Raw genomic sequence first — 18,160 nt, 5'->3', positions numbered from 1 at the left:
CTCTTCAGGGCTCAGATCTAATAGCTGCTTGCCCTTGACGGCGCACGCGGAGCAGTGAGACTGGTAATGTTGAGAGACAGGGGAGTGGGACATAGAGATAGAGGATGTTGCATGTGTTTGTGTTTTTTTACCTTAAATTCTCTCTGAATGTGTTGCATGAATGTGTGACAGTTAGACCACGTGTGGCTGTTTGTGTGTGTGTGTGTGTGTGTGTGTGTGTGTGTGTGTGTGTGTGTGTGTGTGTGTGTGTGTGTGTGTGTGTGTGTGTGTGTGTGTGTGTGTGTGTGTGTGTGTGTAGGTGCGTGTGCATGTGTGTGCACGCCAGTGTAGGGGGGAGTGTAACACAAGAGCCACAGCATCTGCCTGTTTTTGTGACACTCCTTTGAAGTCTCTTTGATTCTCCCCAGTGCCCGCTAAAAAAGACTTCAGACAGTTTCTGTCTGATTGCCTTAACATGGCGTTGTCCTGGGATGCCCAGGCTTTTGAGGAGGGGTGGGGGGGGGGGGGGGGTGGCAGGAGGCAGAGCACACAATGCAAACCAAAGTAAGAAATAAACCAAGTAAACCAAGGAGAGTAATGAGGATGTGCAATAGCTGGGGAATACGTGCAATACAGGTAGGTAAGTGTGAAACAACTGCAATGCTTCTTCGAGTCACCTACACATCACTACAATGCTTTTTAAATTGTAGGGAATGATCATATTATACTGATAAATGTAATATGTGTGGTGTTCTTTATGCACTACAAATAGGCTATTTGAAGACTGAACTTGTGATATCCAGCTGTAACATGGATGACCCACATCATATCATAAATGCACATATACAGTATGTGTACCTTGTGTACATTAAGAAAGAAATTAAATTCTTTCACTTTTGAGCCCCCCCTCCTCATTTGTTTCGCCAGAATATATTCATCACACCAGCTAAGTAATGCAGTTTTGACAGAACAGCTTTTCTAAGCTTTTTTCTTTTCCATTTCCACATTTCCCAAACTCTTGAGATGCAGCCTCATAGCACGTGTCAGACCAGTCTTATTTCTGACGTTTCAGAGGCCGTGGGGTTGCGCTTATTAGCATTCCTACTATGTAATGTTGACTCTCCCTGGCATCACTATTAAAGGGCTCTTCTGGGCAAAGTCTAGGCTGAGCAGTTCAAAAAGAGAGAGGTCAAGAGAAGGGGTCAGGCCATCGCAGCAGCCTCCGCACAAACACAGAGAAAAGCAGAAGCATTTAAGCATGTTTGTGAAACTTTCGTACTAGTTAAAATGTAGAGGCACTCCTTCACACTTAGATATACTGTCTCACTCTCTCTGCAGCAATCTCTTTACTCAAATCTTCAATCTTCAATATACAGCGTATCAACATTTCTTAACTGTCACTGGGGTATCTTTATACAGTGTTGATGGCAAGTAAGGATGTAATCTGGAGATATTTGTTGCTATATTTTCACCCTTCAGGACTCTGTTTTTTGTCACTCACATATTTGTCAGACAACTTGTCCCAGTCTGTGATGCAGCCAGACCATTGTCAACATTTGTCAGTGCCATAAATGTATGAGTACAGATAGGAATATGCGTGAATGTTCTGAAAAGTTATCTTCATTGGTGCGTTAAATATACACATTTAGACATAAATCCATCTTGAGGAATACACAATAAACAAAAATAGATCTTAAATACTGTTCATGTCATCTAAAAACATCACTCCAGTGGACTTTGACCACTAGAAAGTATCCTACATCGTACAAGTGTACACAAACACGAGAACTAAAAAGACATTTTCCTCTCACATCTATTCTATCACGGGAGTATCATGAAATGTTGACCTAAGGGCCCCCACATCTCGGAACCACACGATATCTGCAGGACATTAGTTAATATCACTCACCTAAATCCACTATACATCTCTGTTTATGTCTCTTTCCAGACGATTTCAGATTTGGAAGCCGAGTTGTCAAGTCTACACGAGGAACTCCAGGGTGCCCACGCACAGCATAAGCAACAGTTGGCCGAGATGGCATTACTCCGGGAGGAGGAAAAACAAAGGGTGTTCCTGGACAAAGAGGCGTCCCTGGACCGGCTCCGCTCTGACATGGAGCGCATCCGCCGCGACCTTGAGAGAAGCCACCAGCAGGAGAAGGACGCTGCTCAAGAGAAGGTGGGTGAGGGAAAAGATGGGATGTGGCCTGTGGATGAATACCTGTTTAAAGTAAGGTTACGTAAAAAGCGACACCTTCATTGGTTTACTAGCAGAAACTGAAATACAAGAGACACCTATGTCTGAAATAGCCAATAAACATTGAATTTGGTAGGAAAGTATAGGCAGAGGTAGAGAGATTGTATTACCTCCTGCATACAAAGAGGAGGAGCTGTTGGTAAGGTGTAGTGAGGTGTGCAAGAAAATAGCACTTGGGGTCAATAAAGAGGGCATGACGTAGCTTTGTTAAGCAGATTGGCTTTTTAGTAACTTAGCAGTGTACTAGGAGCGAGTTAAGACACTTTTCAGCCTGTGGCTGGTTGATCTGAATACTCTTATTCAGACAATCAAACTTTTTTTGTAGGTATCACGTACCTCCTCTCCCTCTGTCTCTCTGTATGTCTGCCTCTGGTTATGTCTCCTTCTCCCATAGATATTTGTCAGAGAACATGTGAACCATGTTGTCTTTATCAAGCTATTGTTTTTCAACAGTGTCGACCCTGAGAACACATCGTGTTTGTGCGTCTGTGTGTGTGGGGGGGGGACTGGGACTAGTTATACAGCTCTTTTATCCAAAGCCTTTTACAATTCACCTTTCATTCACCCGTTCACACACACATGCAAGCTCCCATGGAAGACGCTGGCCTGACCGTCAGGAGCAATTGGAGTTCAGTGTCTTGCTCAAGGACACTTAGACATGTGGACAGGAGGAGCCACGGATCAAACCGCCACATGCAATTAGTGACCCACTGTACCTGCTGAGCCCTCCGGGGAGGAAGGCTTGCTTGAGTTCACTGTAGCAAAGGTAGTGAAGGTCTGCTGCAACCTGTGCCTGATGTGTCTGTCATGCCGGTGTAGTTGTACAGATCAGTATGTCTTAATGTTTGCTCATCCAAGCTTAGTCTTATTGAGTTACTCTGCCCTAAACACCATATAAACCCCAGCATATTACTATTAATTTAGTACAACCTAAAAGAAGTTGAGTAAGGTAATGGTGGGTAATGGTGTCAGCATCTACACTACATGGAAGTCTTTTGGTTGACCCTCTTACCATCATGGGATATACCATTTTGAAATGTACACACAAGTTAGGGGATTGGACTTAAGGGTCAGTCATAGAGGGGAAACCATAGCATTTCAGTAGAGTCATTATCCAGCTTTGCTTTTTGCTATCTTAGTGAACCAGGAAGTACTTCAATTAGAACTTCTGAGGCTTCCTCTCTCTTTCTTTCTCTCTTTCTGTCTCATATTCGCTCCCCTCACCACTACAGAAACGGGACCCATGGCTGTGAAATCACCCGTAATCTTGTGCTGGTCTAGCAGGAAGCTGACCTAAGGTGGTGTTGATCAGAACCTAATCCCTCGGCAGGGCCCATCAAAGAGAGCATTTTTCATTAGACACCATCCCACGCCAGCTGCGCAGCATTAGCCCCGTAATGCAGGGACCTCCAAAGCACCCAGGCGGCCATTTTGGCTCCATATGGCACACAGAACCAGGGGTACTGAAGGGAGCGAGATCCGAGGAAAAGAGTGTGCTTATTACAGGGTAATCCTCATTTGAGGAAATCATGCTATTTCTTATCAGTCACTTTTTTTCCCCTTTTGGATATGTGAAGGCTGTTTTTCAGCTAAAAGTTATTTTATCTTTTTGGCACACTTTAATTCCACTCTCTCTTCTCTCTTTTTTTTGTACACGGGGAAAAAATGACCCACAGTTGTCGGGGAATCTGGAGTGGATTCAAAGCAGTGAGGCTGAATGTTGAACTTAAACTGATAACACTATAAGCGATGTGCCAGTTTCACTTTTTATGAAAGAGATTAATGATTTCTCCGTCCTTTTTTGTCAGCTGAAAGTGCATGCTTCTAAAAAAAAACTCACCAAAGGTTGAACGTCTTACTTTTCCCCCTTTTTTCTACTTTCTAATCTATCTCCAAGTTTGACTTGGGAGTGGGCAGGGAGAAGTTTCACTACTTCGTTGTGTCCTTTTTTCTTTCACATGGGATTGAAGTCAGCCAGCTCTCAGATCCATATTGACTCCTTCGCCCTGTTTTGTAAGCTGAAAATTTCTCATTCTATTGATGCAGACAGAAATGCTGTCCTCTGCAGTCCACCATGCTCTTGGAAGCAGAGCCTGGGCAGTCTGGCTTTTCCTCTTTTTTTTTTTGAACACATCTCCCAGATCCTGGAAAAAAGGCCAGAGAAATCCATTAAATCCATGAATGGATTCCCATCAAAGACGCATGCGTTTAAGGGAGAGACAGAGAGGGATACAGGGGGATGGGGGTGAATGTTTTGGGAGTAGACAGTCAAAGCTGTTGGAATAAAATAATGAGAAACAGAATATCAGAGGAGATAAGATCAGAAGCTAAGATAGTTCCATACATTTGAGCTGCATCAAAACGAAAGGAGGAGGGAAGGCAAAGTGATGGAGGTAGGCTGAGTAGAAGGTGTGTGTGTGGGGGGGGGGGGGGGTGTTTTAGTCTGGTTGCTATTGAAGTTTATCTTTGTAAGAGTGTGGGTGTGAATGTGTGTGAGTGTGTGTGAGTGTGTGTGTGTGTGGGTGGGTGGGGGGGGGCGCGTTCATGGGTGAGACCAAATGCACACAACCCCAGACCTCCCAATCTCCGTTCTCCACTGAGGGGCCTGTGAAGTTGCCTCTGTGCCAGATAAAGACGCCTCATCTCTGGGCTACAGTGAGCACGAATCCTGCTTCTCACCCACACTACCTCCTTATCTAACTTTCTTATTCTCCTCCACACCTCCACCGTCCATCTCTCTCTGTCTTTCCCCATGCCCCCCACCCCCATTCCCACCCCCACCCCACCCCACCCTGCCTTCAAGTAGTGGCAAAGCCCAGAACATTAGGCCTTTCGATAAAGAGTTGGCCTTACCAGAAGTCAGGGCTGGGCTTTGAGGAAGTGTGAGAACACGGTTGCTTACCACACATACACATGCACACTCCTCTGTAGCAAATAAAACACAGGTCATATTTGCAATGAGTGCTTAATGGGTAGTACTTATATAAGCTTAAAGTTTAGTTAGTGGAGAAAAAGGTCTTTGTGTTGGACCTCTTCACCTTACACAGCTGTGTCCTACTCACTCCCTGCTGGTCAATACTAGAGATCTGAGATACTGTGAGACAAAAGATCAGGAGGCCTCAGGTTTGATAGGAAATGAATAACGTCTGGAACCTTGAATTCATATTTTCTCTTAGTTTGGAGAGCACGGCTCTTTGAACTGCCAGAGGAGATTAGATGTGCAAATGTCTGATATGTTTGTGTGGACTTGGGTGTTTGTGTATGAGTGTATGAGTGTATGAGTGTGTGTGTGTGTGTGTGTGTGTGTGTGTGTGTGTGTGTGTGTGTGTGTGTGTGTGTGTGTGTGTGTGTGTGTGTGTGTGTGTGTCGGTGTGTTGGTGTGTTGGCGTGTGTCAGTGTAAGAGAGTATTTCCATATTGCACATGTACTGCATACCTTATGTTTAAGTACTCATTCTTATATATTTGAATTGCCGGTGTAAATGTCACCATACATGCATAAAAAGTGTGTATTCACAAAATACACACAGGGACAGAGGACAGGGTGAAGCCCACACGTTCTGATGATTCCTCAGGCAAGTCATGTGTAGTTGTAGTACTCCCATGTGTGTGTGTGTGTGTGTGTGTGTGTGTGTGTGTGTGTGTGTGTGTGTGTGTGTGTGCGCGTGCCTACTTTCACTTCAGATCAAAGGGACAGGGCATTTCATCAAACACTAACCAAGTGTGACAAAACCACCTGGAGGCAAACGTCAGCCAATGAGAAAGCAGCTTTTTGGCATGTAGTAGCCAATCCCTGCTCTCCGTGTCACAGCAGTCCCTCTGGCCTTGCCCCACGTGCCTCCCTTGACATGAAAGGCATGCACACACACTCACACACACAGGTTGAGCATTAAAAGCTGAGGTATGAAGGCCTCTGTCTTGCAATTAGTCTTTTTTCCCCTGCAGGTAATTCTTCTTGCTTCAAGGATGTAGTCTAAGCACATCCACAAACTTGAGAGGTTCTTCTTGTAAAAGTGAGGTTGGCTCAGACAGTGTTGCGTATTAAGTCCCTTCGCTGGAGCTGATGCTGTCTTTTTTATCTCCACTCGTTATGTCATGACACTGCAGTTGTAAGCTTTCAGGTGACATAACAGTTTGTTTGACAGCCGGTGATAGAGTAGGTGGTGATGTTCGTTGGTATCATGCAAACAGCTTATACTACACATAGAAATTAACTACAAAATCGAATGAACTCGGTTAATGTATTTGTATATTCCCTGCCAATACATCTGATCAAATGTGTGTTTAGGTAAGGTCAACTTGTTGGCTGTTATTTGCTGAGCATTGCTGGCCATCTGTAGATCTCATATCTTGTATTTAGATATTCCCTTTGCATCGTGATTCAGTCGTGATGGATCATGGTGAGCAGATTTTGTCTCCCCACTCACATTTAATTACCAGCCGCGACAGTGTGTGGCTGGTATTGTTTTCACCTTGTGAGTCTGTGTGTGGTCTTTATATGTCTGTCTATAAGACAGATTTTATCAACACAATAGCGTCACAACTGTGCAAGATGAAGTCACAAAACTTTACAGGTGTAGTCGAGATCAAAATGAAGGCCGAGTTCGAAGATGGATGTGGTCCGAGCAAGGGCGCCAGATGTAGTGGGGTTAGGAAGCGCCCCTGGCCCACATTTGTTTTAAGTCGCGGATCACTGTATCCCAGTATGTTAGTGTGTGGGTGTGGTCCGGCACATGAGTACGTACTGAGTGCTCATGGGTCAGAGCGTCAACATGTTGACCGGCGTCACGGCTGGTGTGATCTCTAGTTTAATCTGTGAGCAACTGAAAGAAACAAGCTTGTTTGTGATCTGTCATACAGCTGGAGGAGAGGATTGCAGTGGCCCTTTGGTTCCTCAGCTCGGGCACAGACTTCAAACCCTCATTTAAGTTGTTTGGCAAAAGAAAATCTTCTGTATATAACTGTTGTTTATTGCGCTTTGCACAAAGCTGACTAGGCAGTCTTTTAATGTGGCTGGAGATGCATCTGCTTTCACACTATTTTCCATGTGTGTAGTGGACACATGCTGTCCCTGACCATCGTTAAATGTGGTCTGACTGATTGGATCTTAATGTGTCTTCAGTGTGTTCTTGTTGCATTCACATCCATGTTTAGAGCTGTGCACTTGTGAACAGACCACCCAAGACATTTTAGTGCAAAACATGCGCACAGCTTTTCCAGATTTTCCGAATTTTCACTGAAGTTACAATTCCAACTCAGTGCCAGCGTCTTTTTTCACTGATACAAGCAGTGATGGTACAGTATCAATAAAGAACCATTATGTCCTCCTCAAACTACAGAAAAGTCTTAACATTAAACGCAGAACCTGGGAAGTTAAACCAGGGAGATCTGGCAGTTAATTCACATATTCAAGTACATCCGTTAACATTTTATCCATCCTTTCACACTGGCTTTGATCCTGGCCCTGGTGTACTTTCAGAGTGAGTGTACTGTTCTCTCTCTCAGCCAGAAGATGGTGGTACGAGGTTGTTGTCATTGTTGTTGTCATAGCCACGTCTTGTCCTTCTCTCTTGCCCCCTGCCACTGCTGACTTATTAACTTGGTCCTCTGCCATTTGGAGATACACCAAATCACATTATTCAGTCGGTCATGGATTAGACGAGGAGGAGAGAAACACATAGGCTGAGGGATGATCAAAGAAGGCCCACATTCACCTCACACTAACAGAGAGACAAAGACATGGGGGAGGCAGAGCGAAGCATCTGATTTTAGGGGAGATAGAGATGTTTAGTGTAGGCCATTCAGATTATTGGACCTATGTCTGAATTTGTATGTGTCTGCTGTTGGTATATGTTTACATCATAGCTGTTGCACAAACACACAATGTATTTTCATGTGCTCGAGATCGTGTTCTTGTGTTTGTGTATGAACATATGTGTTTGTGTGCATGTACGCATGCCCAGACCTAGCTGAGCTCCCCGTTTCCTCAGTGCACCATCGGGCCCAGCGGCGGAGAGAGAGAGAGAGAGAGAGAGAGAGTGAGTCACCCAGCAGATGAAAGAGTCAAAGTAAAGGCTCTGCCGTCCCAAACAAACATCACACAGCTCCCTTGCTCAGTTTTTGAAGTCATCCAAGAGGAGGGAGGGAAGCGACACACTTTCTCAATCGCATTAAAACATGGCGTCAGGCAGCTCCCATCGTGTTGCACGCTATAGATTACACTTTGGTTTGAAGTGGAGTTTTAAGTGGGACACCATGATATTGGGCTCTGTTTTTTTGGGTTAAGTTCCTAATTCAACTCGGAATGATCCTGCATCTGAACATCAGGCAGACTTATTGATCAAAGGAGGGATGGAGGCATAAATAGACAGGAAGTGAGGTCTACCTAGGCAGAAAACTAGGCAGACACATTTTCATCACAGTTCTATCAAAGTTCAACGACCATTTGGAAAGAAACTTTACGTCTCTTTCAGCAAAATCGTTGTCATAGCTGAACAGTCATCTTAGGTGAAGACCTCTGCCTATGTAATAGTTCACACACAGAAAACATGAATGAGCCTCTGGTTTTAAACTCTGTCCACGTGCTTGTGTTAAAGCAATCTGTGATTCTACAAGCGACTCCGGCCATTAAGCACAGCCTCAAACCAACTTCTTTTCTTGACCTTAAGATGCAGGTTAGATGTTGAGCCCACTCACCCTGATGCTAACGGATGTAATTGGTTTTCTGATACCAAGAACAGGCTGGTGGAGTGTGTAATCACTGAACATTTGGTATGTTGTTTGTGTTTGATGTATGTTTATCTGCATATGCCTGCATGTGTGTGTGTGTGTGTCCGTGATGCATTATTTCTGTGTACTGTGTGTGATGCGACACTGACAGTGAGCAGCAGGGATTAAGAGAATCACTACTGACAGGCAGTGATGGCAAACTGTGAAATGGAAATAAAGCCTCTTGTCATTACAGCACCAACTCCCTCTCTCTCGCACACGCAGATACAGAGGCAAGCACAGCAAGACAGCAATGATTACAGACAAACGAGCAAATAACATCTCCCAGCTCTCCCTGGCTGGCAGATTGAACTCAAATTGTTATGAGAGACATACGTAGTGAACAGAGGATTGTTTTGAATGCTTACAAATGCTGCTGCCACTAAAACTGAAGGCTTCGTGGAGCAACGGGGGAAAAGCTTCTCTTTGAAATCATCTTCTTCTTTTTTTTGTTTTCAAGAAATGAGCCCCACAAATCAGCTCCCTAGTGTGCAATATACAGCATTTTATGTGCAGGGTGAAACTACCAACAGCCATTAAAAAAAGTATGTTTTGTGACTCATTGTCACCTTAAAAATACTCCTGCTCTTTACCTAACCACCTGTCAATCAGTCGTCATGTTGTGTCCTCGCTGTGTGTGGATTGACATCATCCTTGCATCAGTAGTTTTATGTCTTCTGTCAGAGTTCAGCTTTAGGACGACGCTGAAAACCATAATTGCTCTTTAGCAATGTGAGATGATTGGAAACATATCGGAGAAAAATGCCATATGGAGGCAATATCCTGTCCAGGACTGCAGACTGCACTGAACAGATTCTGAAAGTACTGGAAACAGAAACACACACACTTGACTTGAGCACACACACAGAAGTTATCATATGTTGGCAGGGTTACTCTATTGAGAAATGTTTACTTTGCTTTCTTCCTCCTTTAGCAACGATACAGCGGTCTACTCCAAACAATGGGGCTGTCGCACCTTGAGCAAATTTCACTTCCAAGCAGCCATAGATCAAACTCTGGATGTGTGTTTGGCCTTCATGCATCCTGTTTGTCCATTGTCTGTGTTTGAATAAGTGTGACTTGTGTGCATGTCTTTGTGTAAGTGTGTGTGTTAGAGAGAAAGTTGTCACCCTGTTTTCTGCCGCTCCCATCAGTCCCTTTTTTAGGGTACGCGTGTGTCTATATGCATGTGTGTGAGTGTGTGAGTGTGTGAGTGTGTGAGTGTGTGAGTGTGTGTGTGTGTGTGTGTGTGTGTGTGTGTGTGTGTGTGTGTGTGTGTGTGTGTGTGTGTTTGGCCTGATTCCCACTGCAGATTATTAATTAAGTTCTGGTAAGCGGTGCATGCCTTGCCTTCAGATCCACTTCCACTCTTTAACACACACACACAAGTACCCGCACACATGCGCAAACACGCACACACTTCAAAGCAGCTGCACTCCACACAGCTAGGATTAAGAGGCGATTGAAGAGCCTGATACAGCCTCAAAGTGCCTTCGGCACGAAAATGCCTTTGGCAGGGCACAGGTAGTCTCTTTGAAAGTGCTTACACACACGTAGACACACACATATATTGCTGGGCTTTTAATTTAGCTCTGATTTTCCCTTTGTATTTGTCACAGTCCTGTTGGGCTATTTTTCCTCGCATGTACTACCCATATCTTCATCTATTTCCAGCCAATTTTAATGTGAGTGTAGATGGTTGAGCTGTATAATGTATGATGTTGTATAATGCTTCCTGCTAAATCCCCCTGAGTGGCTGTAGGTAAAAGGAATAGGCTAGTAGCAAGCTCTTTATGTTTTTATGAAACATCTGAGCCTGTTTGCATGTCAATATGGCCATATGTTTCCATGAATACACTCACATGTGAGCCCCCAGTCATATACAGTACAGAGAATCACACACACCTCATTACCTCACGGTCAATTGCGAAGGTAATGCTGATATATAACTTTGATGTAAACATTTTCACTACTGAGCCACATTTAAGTCTCATCCTTTGCTCTCATTTTCCAAACGTGGACTACAAAGATAATGACATGCAGTCAAAGAATTATGACGATGTGCCTCATGTTTTTTTTTGCAGATTATCTGTTAAAAAGAGGTTAAAAGAAATCTTATACGAACTACCACAGTGTCACTTCAACTAAACTGTAGTCAGGATGGAGCTCTCCAGCAGCAATAAAGGGAGACAACAAACGTGTCAGCTGTAAAGAAAAACATTGAAGGACTCCATTTGCGCCCCTCTCCCACACACAGTTCTTTCTCTTGCCTTTTCTACATCCTTCTTTGTCTAACCCTCTCTCATCAGCTGCTGTAAGGCCCCTAGGGACGAGCGGGCTGCCATTCAAAAAGAGTCCTGGCGCAGGAAGACAGGCCGGTATCCTTGGTGATGGCTCTGTGTTTCCGCGGTGACAGGTGTGTCCGCTCGGAGCAGGACGGCGGTGTTTGTCAGGAAGTGTTTGGATGGGGGTGCAGAGTCCAAAAAGCTCAGGTGTTGATGGCTGCGGGGGATGCGTTCAATGAAACACTGTTTGTTAGTGAGTTGTCCGTCTGTCAGTGGCTGTCAGGACAGGAGAGTCAAGCCTGTGTGTGAGTGTATGTGTGTGTGTGTCATGGGTGTTTTTATGTATGAATCAGGTTTACTGCATTTTTATATCCTTTTCTAAATGGCTGGTGTTTTTATAGGTATTTTTATATTTCCTACGTTCATTAAACAGGAACTTTTCAAGTATTAAAAAGAATAGTTGTGTTATACTTTGTGGCTTATCACACCAATAGCATTGTGAGATGCTTATTGGGGTGTAGAGAGCAGATTTTCAGAGTTATTTATTTAGAGTTTCTTACAGTTGCCATGAAATAAGATGAGATGGAACTTCTGTAACACCTGTGGGGAAATTGATTAGGTTATCAGCAATGAGTAACTAACATACATTAATGCAAAATAGAAGAGCACAGTGATGTTGTATGCAGTAAGTCCAAGCAACTGGCAATTAGACAACTGTCTTGTGCTAAGCTTGAGTTATGAAAAAGTTTAAATGTTGATTTCTGCGTTATGTGTTTTCAAAATAATAGGAGAATCTGAGCAATATAAATAAACTGATACCTTCAGACATGAGTTTAAAACTTGAAAAGATTTGCCTGCCTTTCAAATAATGACCTATATCCCCCATTAATTTGAGCCTTAGTCCTTCTACAGTACTTGTGTAGACCTTGTCACCACGCGCACAGGCAGCCATTGAGATCCCCATCAAATTCCAGCACTTCACACCTAATTATCTCACTCCACTGTTCAGCCTCTCATTGAAACTCTGGCATCACAACACAGCTAGCCGAACGGAGACAGATCTTGTATTAGACACTCGCAGTGTTTGCTTCCAGCTGGCTAGCTTCCCATAGAGAAAGAACCGATAACAAAGAGACGAGCGTCGCTCAATAAACTCCTAACAACAATCTCCATTCACTCCTATTCTGTCTCCACCGTGTTGCGTCTCCCGGCTTCTCTCGATCATCTCTCTTCTTTTTTTTTTTCTCCTCTCCCTATAGCTAATTGGCAGCAACGTTTTAATTCCCCCCCTGCCCCCCTTCTTGTTAAGTGATGAATTGTTGGCAGGGGATCAAAGGGGAGTAGTGCCCACTGTGCACCATGCCCGTCACTACCTGCTGGCACACATGAACGTTGGGACTGGCGCTGTGCCAAGGGGCCACAGGCCTGCGCCGCAGGGACACGCTGCCAAGAGGCAGAGGTCAACATGAGTGTGTATGTAGGCTTGGGTAGGTTGGGAGGGCAGTGTGTGCACTTCCTAACAGAAGATTCAATTTCACAACTCTCTCTCTTTGTGTCTCTCCATCCGTCTGTCTGCATATCTCTGTCTCACACTCCCCTCTCCCTTCTTGTTGCAGACCAACAGCAGGTTGAAGCAGATTGAGAAGGAGTACAGTCAGAAGCTCGCCAAGTCTGCCCAGGTAATCAGTTTTCTCTTCTACTCTTTTTTCCCCCCATCTTTCATTTTATATTCCTCTTTTTCCACTGAACCGCTTGAAAGATTGGACAAATGTTCTGATGGGAGAGGTGAGGAAGCACACATGAAAACACACACACAGACACACTCTTGAACACACAGCAAGTCACCCTGCCCTTTACCCTTAAGCTGATATGCACAAACACACCAGCGCACACACATCTCATAGCTGGCATGAGGTTTGTGCAGAGCTCAGACTTACTTTTCCTTTTGGTGTTAGAGGTGACAAGCTCTCCTCTGCAGCTCAGACAGAATCGTGTGTCAGGACATGTTATCAAGTTCTCTGTTTGTTTTCTAGTGCTAGATAATACAAATGTTTGCCCTTAAAGCTGCATTAATCAGTATTTTTATATAGCAGTGAATCAAATACCTGCTTGTAATGTGAAAGGCGTCTCTCATAGTGAGCTAGGAGAGTGAATATTAGACTTACATTTGTCCGGTGGCCAGAAACATGACTCCAAATGAATACTAATGTTGCTCAGTGTCTCCTGAATGTGTTAATAGGCAACTGTTTGCATTGAATTAATATATCAATGCTGTGTGTACAGCTTGTTCAGCTGCCCCCATCTGGCCAAAAAATTAATTCATGCTACTTTAAAAACCACACATTGCTTGCTCTACCTTGTATTGGTCACTTTGTAGTGCCCATTTGTTCAGTGATAGGTTGAAGTTGGACTGCTGTGTGCTGTATATTAAAGGGGCTATGTCCAGATTTATGCTTCTCTGTTGAGTTGTTTTCTTCTGTTTTGGAATTGCTTTATAGTTCAGCATATAGTTTAGCCCTTTGATGATGGTGGCACCACTGCAATTAGAATAATTTGTCATATATCATCAGTCAGTGTCGTGTATTAATTGTACATATTTTTTCATTCATCTAGGGATTAAGGGAAGGTTTGCTAGCTAGATCGTAAAATCAACATTTGTCGCACTACTCTGAAGGAGAAGTTTATTTCTTCAACTCTCTCCATTTTGTCTTTACTGTCAGCAACCCCAACGATCATCGAAAGCATGTAGGAGAAAACACAAGCAGCAGCATGGTAGCCCTGACTTGTACTGTGGTTCTTTCATGGGAGCCTCTGCAACACCTTGAAGCAGAAGTATGAATCAACCTTAAAAGTTCAGTCCCTAATTGTATTTCACACACTTACACAGTTACATTTGTCCCCCGTCTATTTACTTGCACTAGTATTCTAGTATCCCGCCTCTAATACCTCTTTACTTCATCCCCATACCTGTTTCTCTTCCTCCTGTCATGGCATCGTCCAGCCACACTTCCAATCGAGGGCCATATGTTTAACATTAGTGCTTGTCTCCTCAGATTGAGCCCATTTAAAACTGAGGTAACTCTTCTCTCCAACCAGGTATATATGACTTCCCAGGACACACTCTGTCATTCAGCAAAATGTCTCCTGAAAGTTCAGGCAGCTTTTACCTCACCAGTTTTAAAGACCCAAAACACCCTAAGTAGTGTTTACATTACAAAAGAAACGAGTTTTCTTCTTGGTTATGTAGCGGGGTAAAATATCACAATCATTTGGCTGTAATTGCACCTCGTTACCCAAAGAGGAGATTCAAAGAGGGGGTTTTGTTGTTTTTCTTTCTTTCTTCTCCTCTTTAAATCCCCCCATTTTGGGTTGGCTGGCAAAGGCACAGAGTTGAAAGCGGGGTTGACAAGCAGATGTTGTGAGAAAACGGTAGCTTATTAGGTTACACAATGCTCGACTTCAAAAGAAGTCGGATGCTGTGCGAAAGTTCAGCCATGTTTGCCCGCTTTGGCGGTGCGGTACGCCACCGCAGACAAAGCAACAAGTGATTAATCCTCTGTTTTGGGGACACAAAGCTGGCACAGGTTCAACAAACAACAGTCTCTCTGATATTAAAGAAAAGTCTCTGCGCAGAATTCAACACCTTAGTTGAAGTGTGTTGCTATACAGAGGGTTTTGCTGAAGGTGTGGGGTTTTCTGTGCAAACATATTAATATGCGTGATTAATGCGGGCTATTTGTCGTGGGCTTGGACTGCTTTGTTGTAAAAGGTAAAGGTGGAGCCCCCCCTGGGGCAACTCAGTCAAATGTAAACAAGAGGCCTTTGAACCTCAAAGGCTAACCCCAGTTGTTAACCCCTCTGTGTCTGACAGGGGGCATCGCTCTTGAGCTCAACTGCATGGCTAATAGCCCAATTAAAAACATACCACGCCATGCATTATCCTGAGGGGACTGGAGACGCACCACGTAAGGGTATATGTTAACGTGCACACTCGCGCACACACACACACACACACACACACACACCCCTTTCTCTTACGCGTTACCTCTTTGCTTTTGTCTTTCTTTCTCTGCCTTTCTCATTCACACACACACACACACACACAGTCTCTAATTAGTGTCTCTCCAATCCAATCCTGTGTGTAAAGCGTCTAACTGTGAGTGGTCCTCCTGGGTGACCTGTGAACTGAACAGGGCTGCGCTGTCTTCCCCCACTTAATGATCAGGCTGCAGTGGGTGGTAGATGTGGTACTGGTGGGAGATCATTACTTTATCTCTGACCGTCCACCGTGGGAGTAGGAAGGAGGTGGAGGGAATTTGCCATGGGAGGCACAGTGCATGAGAAGTACCATGTTCTGGCAGAAAGAGGTTGAAGTTCACTCACTATGCAAATGTAACTCATTTATTTCCACACAATTCTGGTTGTTGAGTTCCACAAACAGTGTTCACATGTGACCTCTTAGGCATGTATTAACCAAATAGGATCTGTTACACTATTTATTCCTTTTGATACAACAGTGATGTACCATCCTTCACTGTTAACACTATCTGTATTGATCATTGCTAAAGTTGCAATAATCAATTATTATTATTTTTTGTGTGTTTATCGTGGCTTTGTTTTAGCGTTACTGTTTTGGTTCACTCTCATCAGTGTTGTTTCTATTGTTATATATACTATATATATACTGTTCTACTACTAGTGTACTATATACACTCATCACTGGGAGCAAACCATACAGTCATTTACCTTCTTAATAATTTAACTTAACTTAATTTAACTAACTGGCTGACAATAAGTGACTTTCAATATATTAATCTGCAAGTTAGGTTATTGAATAATCAATTATATATAAAATGTTTTAAAAAATGCAGAAAATTACTTAAATAATGTTGCGGATTAATTTTCTGTTGATTAACTAATTGACTTGTCATTTCAGCTCCAGTTCTTTGGTGTATGACAATCTTTGGAGTGTCTACAGCATTTTTCTGTCACTTGCCATTTTGTTTTCACCTCACTTTTTAAATCATTGAACAAATCAGAGGTGTGTGCAGCAATCAAGAGGTCTGGAAACCAGGCTGCACTGTTTCAACATCAGTCAACAAGTTCACACTTGAAGTGTTTTTCTTTTCATGTAGCATCACAAGTCATCCCTTTCTCTGTGGTGACCATGGTTTTATCGTTATTAGTTATTCACCTTTCTGTTTACAAACAAGTGAATAAACATCAGACCTGCTCATTTCCCTCCTTTTTTTTTTTATTTTTTTACCTCAAGTTCATGGAGAGGTAAGCCCGCCTTTAGCCCTAAACAGAGATGCTAGCAGGCGGGGAAATAGACAAGTCTCACCAGACCAATTACAGACTTAAAAAGGCCTGGCTGGCTATCAGACAGAGAAGAAGGTGCTGTGGTGGATATATACAGGAATAACAAGACAGACAGCTGAGTTCACTGGTTTAGAGTGCCGCCACCGCCTGGGGCTAAAGACCAGCAGATGCAGGGAATCCATATTGCAAAGTAATTATTACGCCCCGAAATGATGTTCCCATAATAATGTGCCATTTGTTGCTTTCATGTGGCTTTCCCACTGACAAAATAAGCCTAATCTCCCTCTCATCTCACTCTCCGTGTCTCTCTATCTGTGGTCGACCCGCACCACTCTAACTCCCGTACTCCCACACAGTGCAGATTCCAGCAGGGCTAGTCCTCCAGAGTTTGAACATGGTAAACAATTATCTGTCTAGCCCAAAGCTAGCAGCAGGACTGCACCCCCCCCAACCACCACACCACCACCACCTCTGTCTCTTTCGCTTTCCCCCTGTCTTCCTTCCTTTCCCTCTCTCTTTTACTTTCTCTCATCTTTCCTCTGCCTTTCCCTGACAGTGGCTTAAATAGAATGTTAATTTTGACTGGAGGATTTCAAAGCCGAGGCAGTTCCTTTTCATCTTGGTGTGCACCGCAAGTTCACCAACACAAAGTCACTCCACTCTTCAAAAAGGAAGTTGTTTTTTCCTTCCTGTCTATTTCTTTTTTTCTTTTACCTCCCTCTTCTCTTTTTCTCTGCTTTCTCAGTGTCTTCTGTCTCTTCTCAAAAAATACAGAGGACATGAGACTCTGGGAAAAGCAGTGTTTCAAGGTGTTTGTTACTGCCATCCAAATCCATGACAAATGTGAACTGCATTTTCCATCTGACACAAGTCATTTTGTGAGACCAGTGAAATGAAGCAAATCAGCATTTTGTTTTGCATCTGTCAACAGGTTTTCTCTCCACTCCAGCACAGAAAATTTTACTTTTAAGGAATCTATGCACTGGAAAAGCAGATTTGCCAACTTTTCTTTTTCTTTACTCACGAGTGGGTATAACACTGTGTGGTCAGTTGTCCATCTGCAACTTGTGCTGATTTTCTGTCAGTCCCACACACATGAGGCTCAATCAAAATCAAACATTCATTTTTTTCTCACCCATAGTTAATTGCGGAGCTACAGACATCTGTGTGTGACTCAAAGGAGGAGGCTGTTCGTCTGCAGCAAGCAATGGAGAAGCAGCTGGAGGAGACCAGTGCTCGATGGGATGAGGAGAGGAGGACGATAAGTCACCACGCCGATCAGGCCAACAAGGTCAGTGTTGGGCACGTAGGAGACCACTCACTTAATCACATCTATCAACATTGATGATATGACAAATTATTATCCTGTACTTTTCCTATTTCATATGAACAAGGGACGTATATAGGTTGTTGCAAAATGCTATTCCTCTACACATCATAAGGAACTTTTTACTGAACTTATAAGGTGTGGAGTCCAGAGCAATATTACTGCCTTATCAGACTTTGCTGCAGCATATTACAGCCACTATACAGGAAATAAAGACCACCCC

The 18,160-nt window shown here is 43.6% G+C and overlaps 1 protein-coding gene across 1 annotated transcript in view; it reads left to right on the top strand.

Moving 5' to 3' along the window:
- cep112 (centrosomal protein 112) overlaps nucleotides 1-18,160 on the top strand; it is a 95,326-nt gene that overhangs the window by 55,332 nt on the left and 21,834 nt on the right. Inside the window, exons 21-23 of the mRNA XM_070923355.1 lie at nucleotides 1,928-2,158; nucleotides 12,905-12,967; nucleotides 17,752-17,901. Coding sequence (XP_070779456.1) covers nucleotides 1,928-2,158; nucleotides 12,905-12,967; nucleotides 17,752-17,901 — 444 coding nt within the window. The remainder of the gene's footprint in view (nucleotides 1-1,927; nucleotides 2,159-12,904; nucleotides 12,968-17,751; nucleotides 17,902-18,160) is intronic.

The sequence above is a fragment of the Enoplosus armatus genome, chromosome 17, assembly GCF_043641665.1.
Source record: "Enoplosus armatus isolate fEnoArm2 chromosome 17, fEnoArm2.hap1, whole genome shotgun sequence".
NCBI classification, from domain to species: Eukaryota; Metazoa; Chordata; class Actinopteri; order Centrarchiformes; family Enoplosidae; genus Enoplosus; species Enoplosus armatus.
The sequence above is the reverse complement of the archived record's forward strand: the minus strand, read 5'-3'. Positions and strand labels throughout refer to the sequence as shown.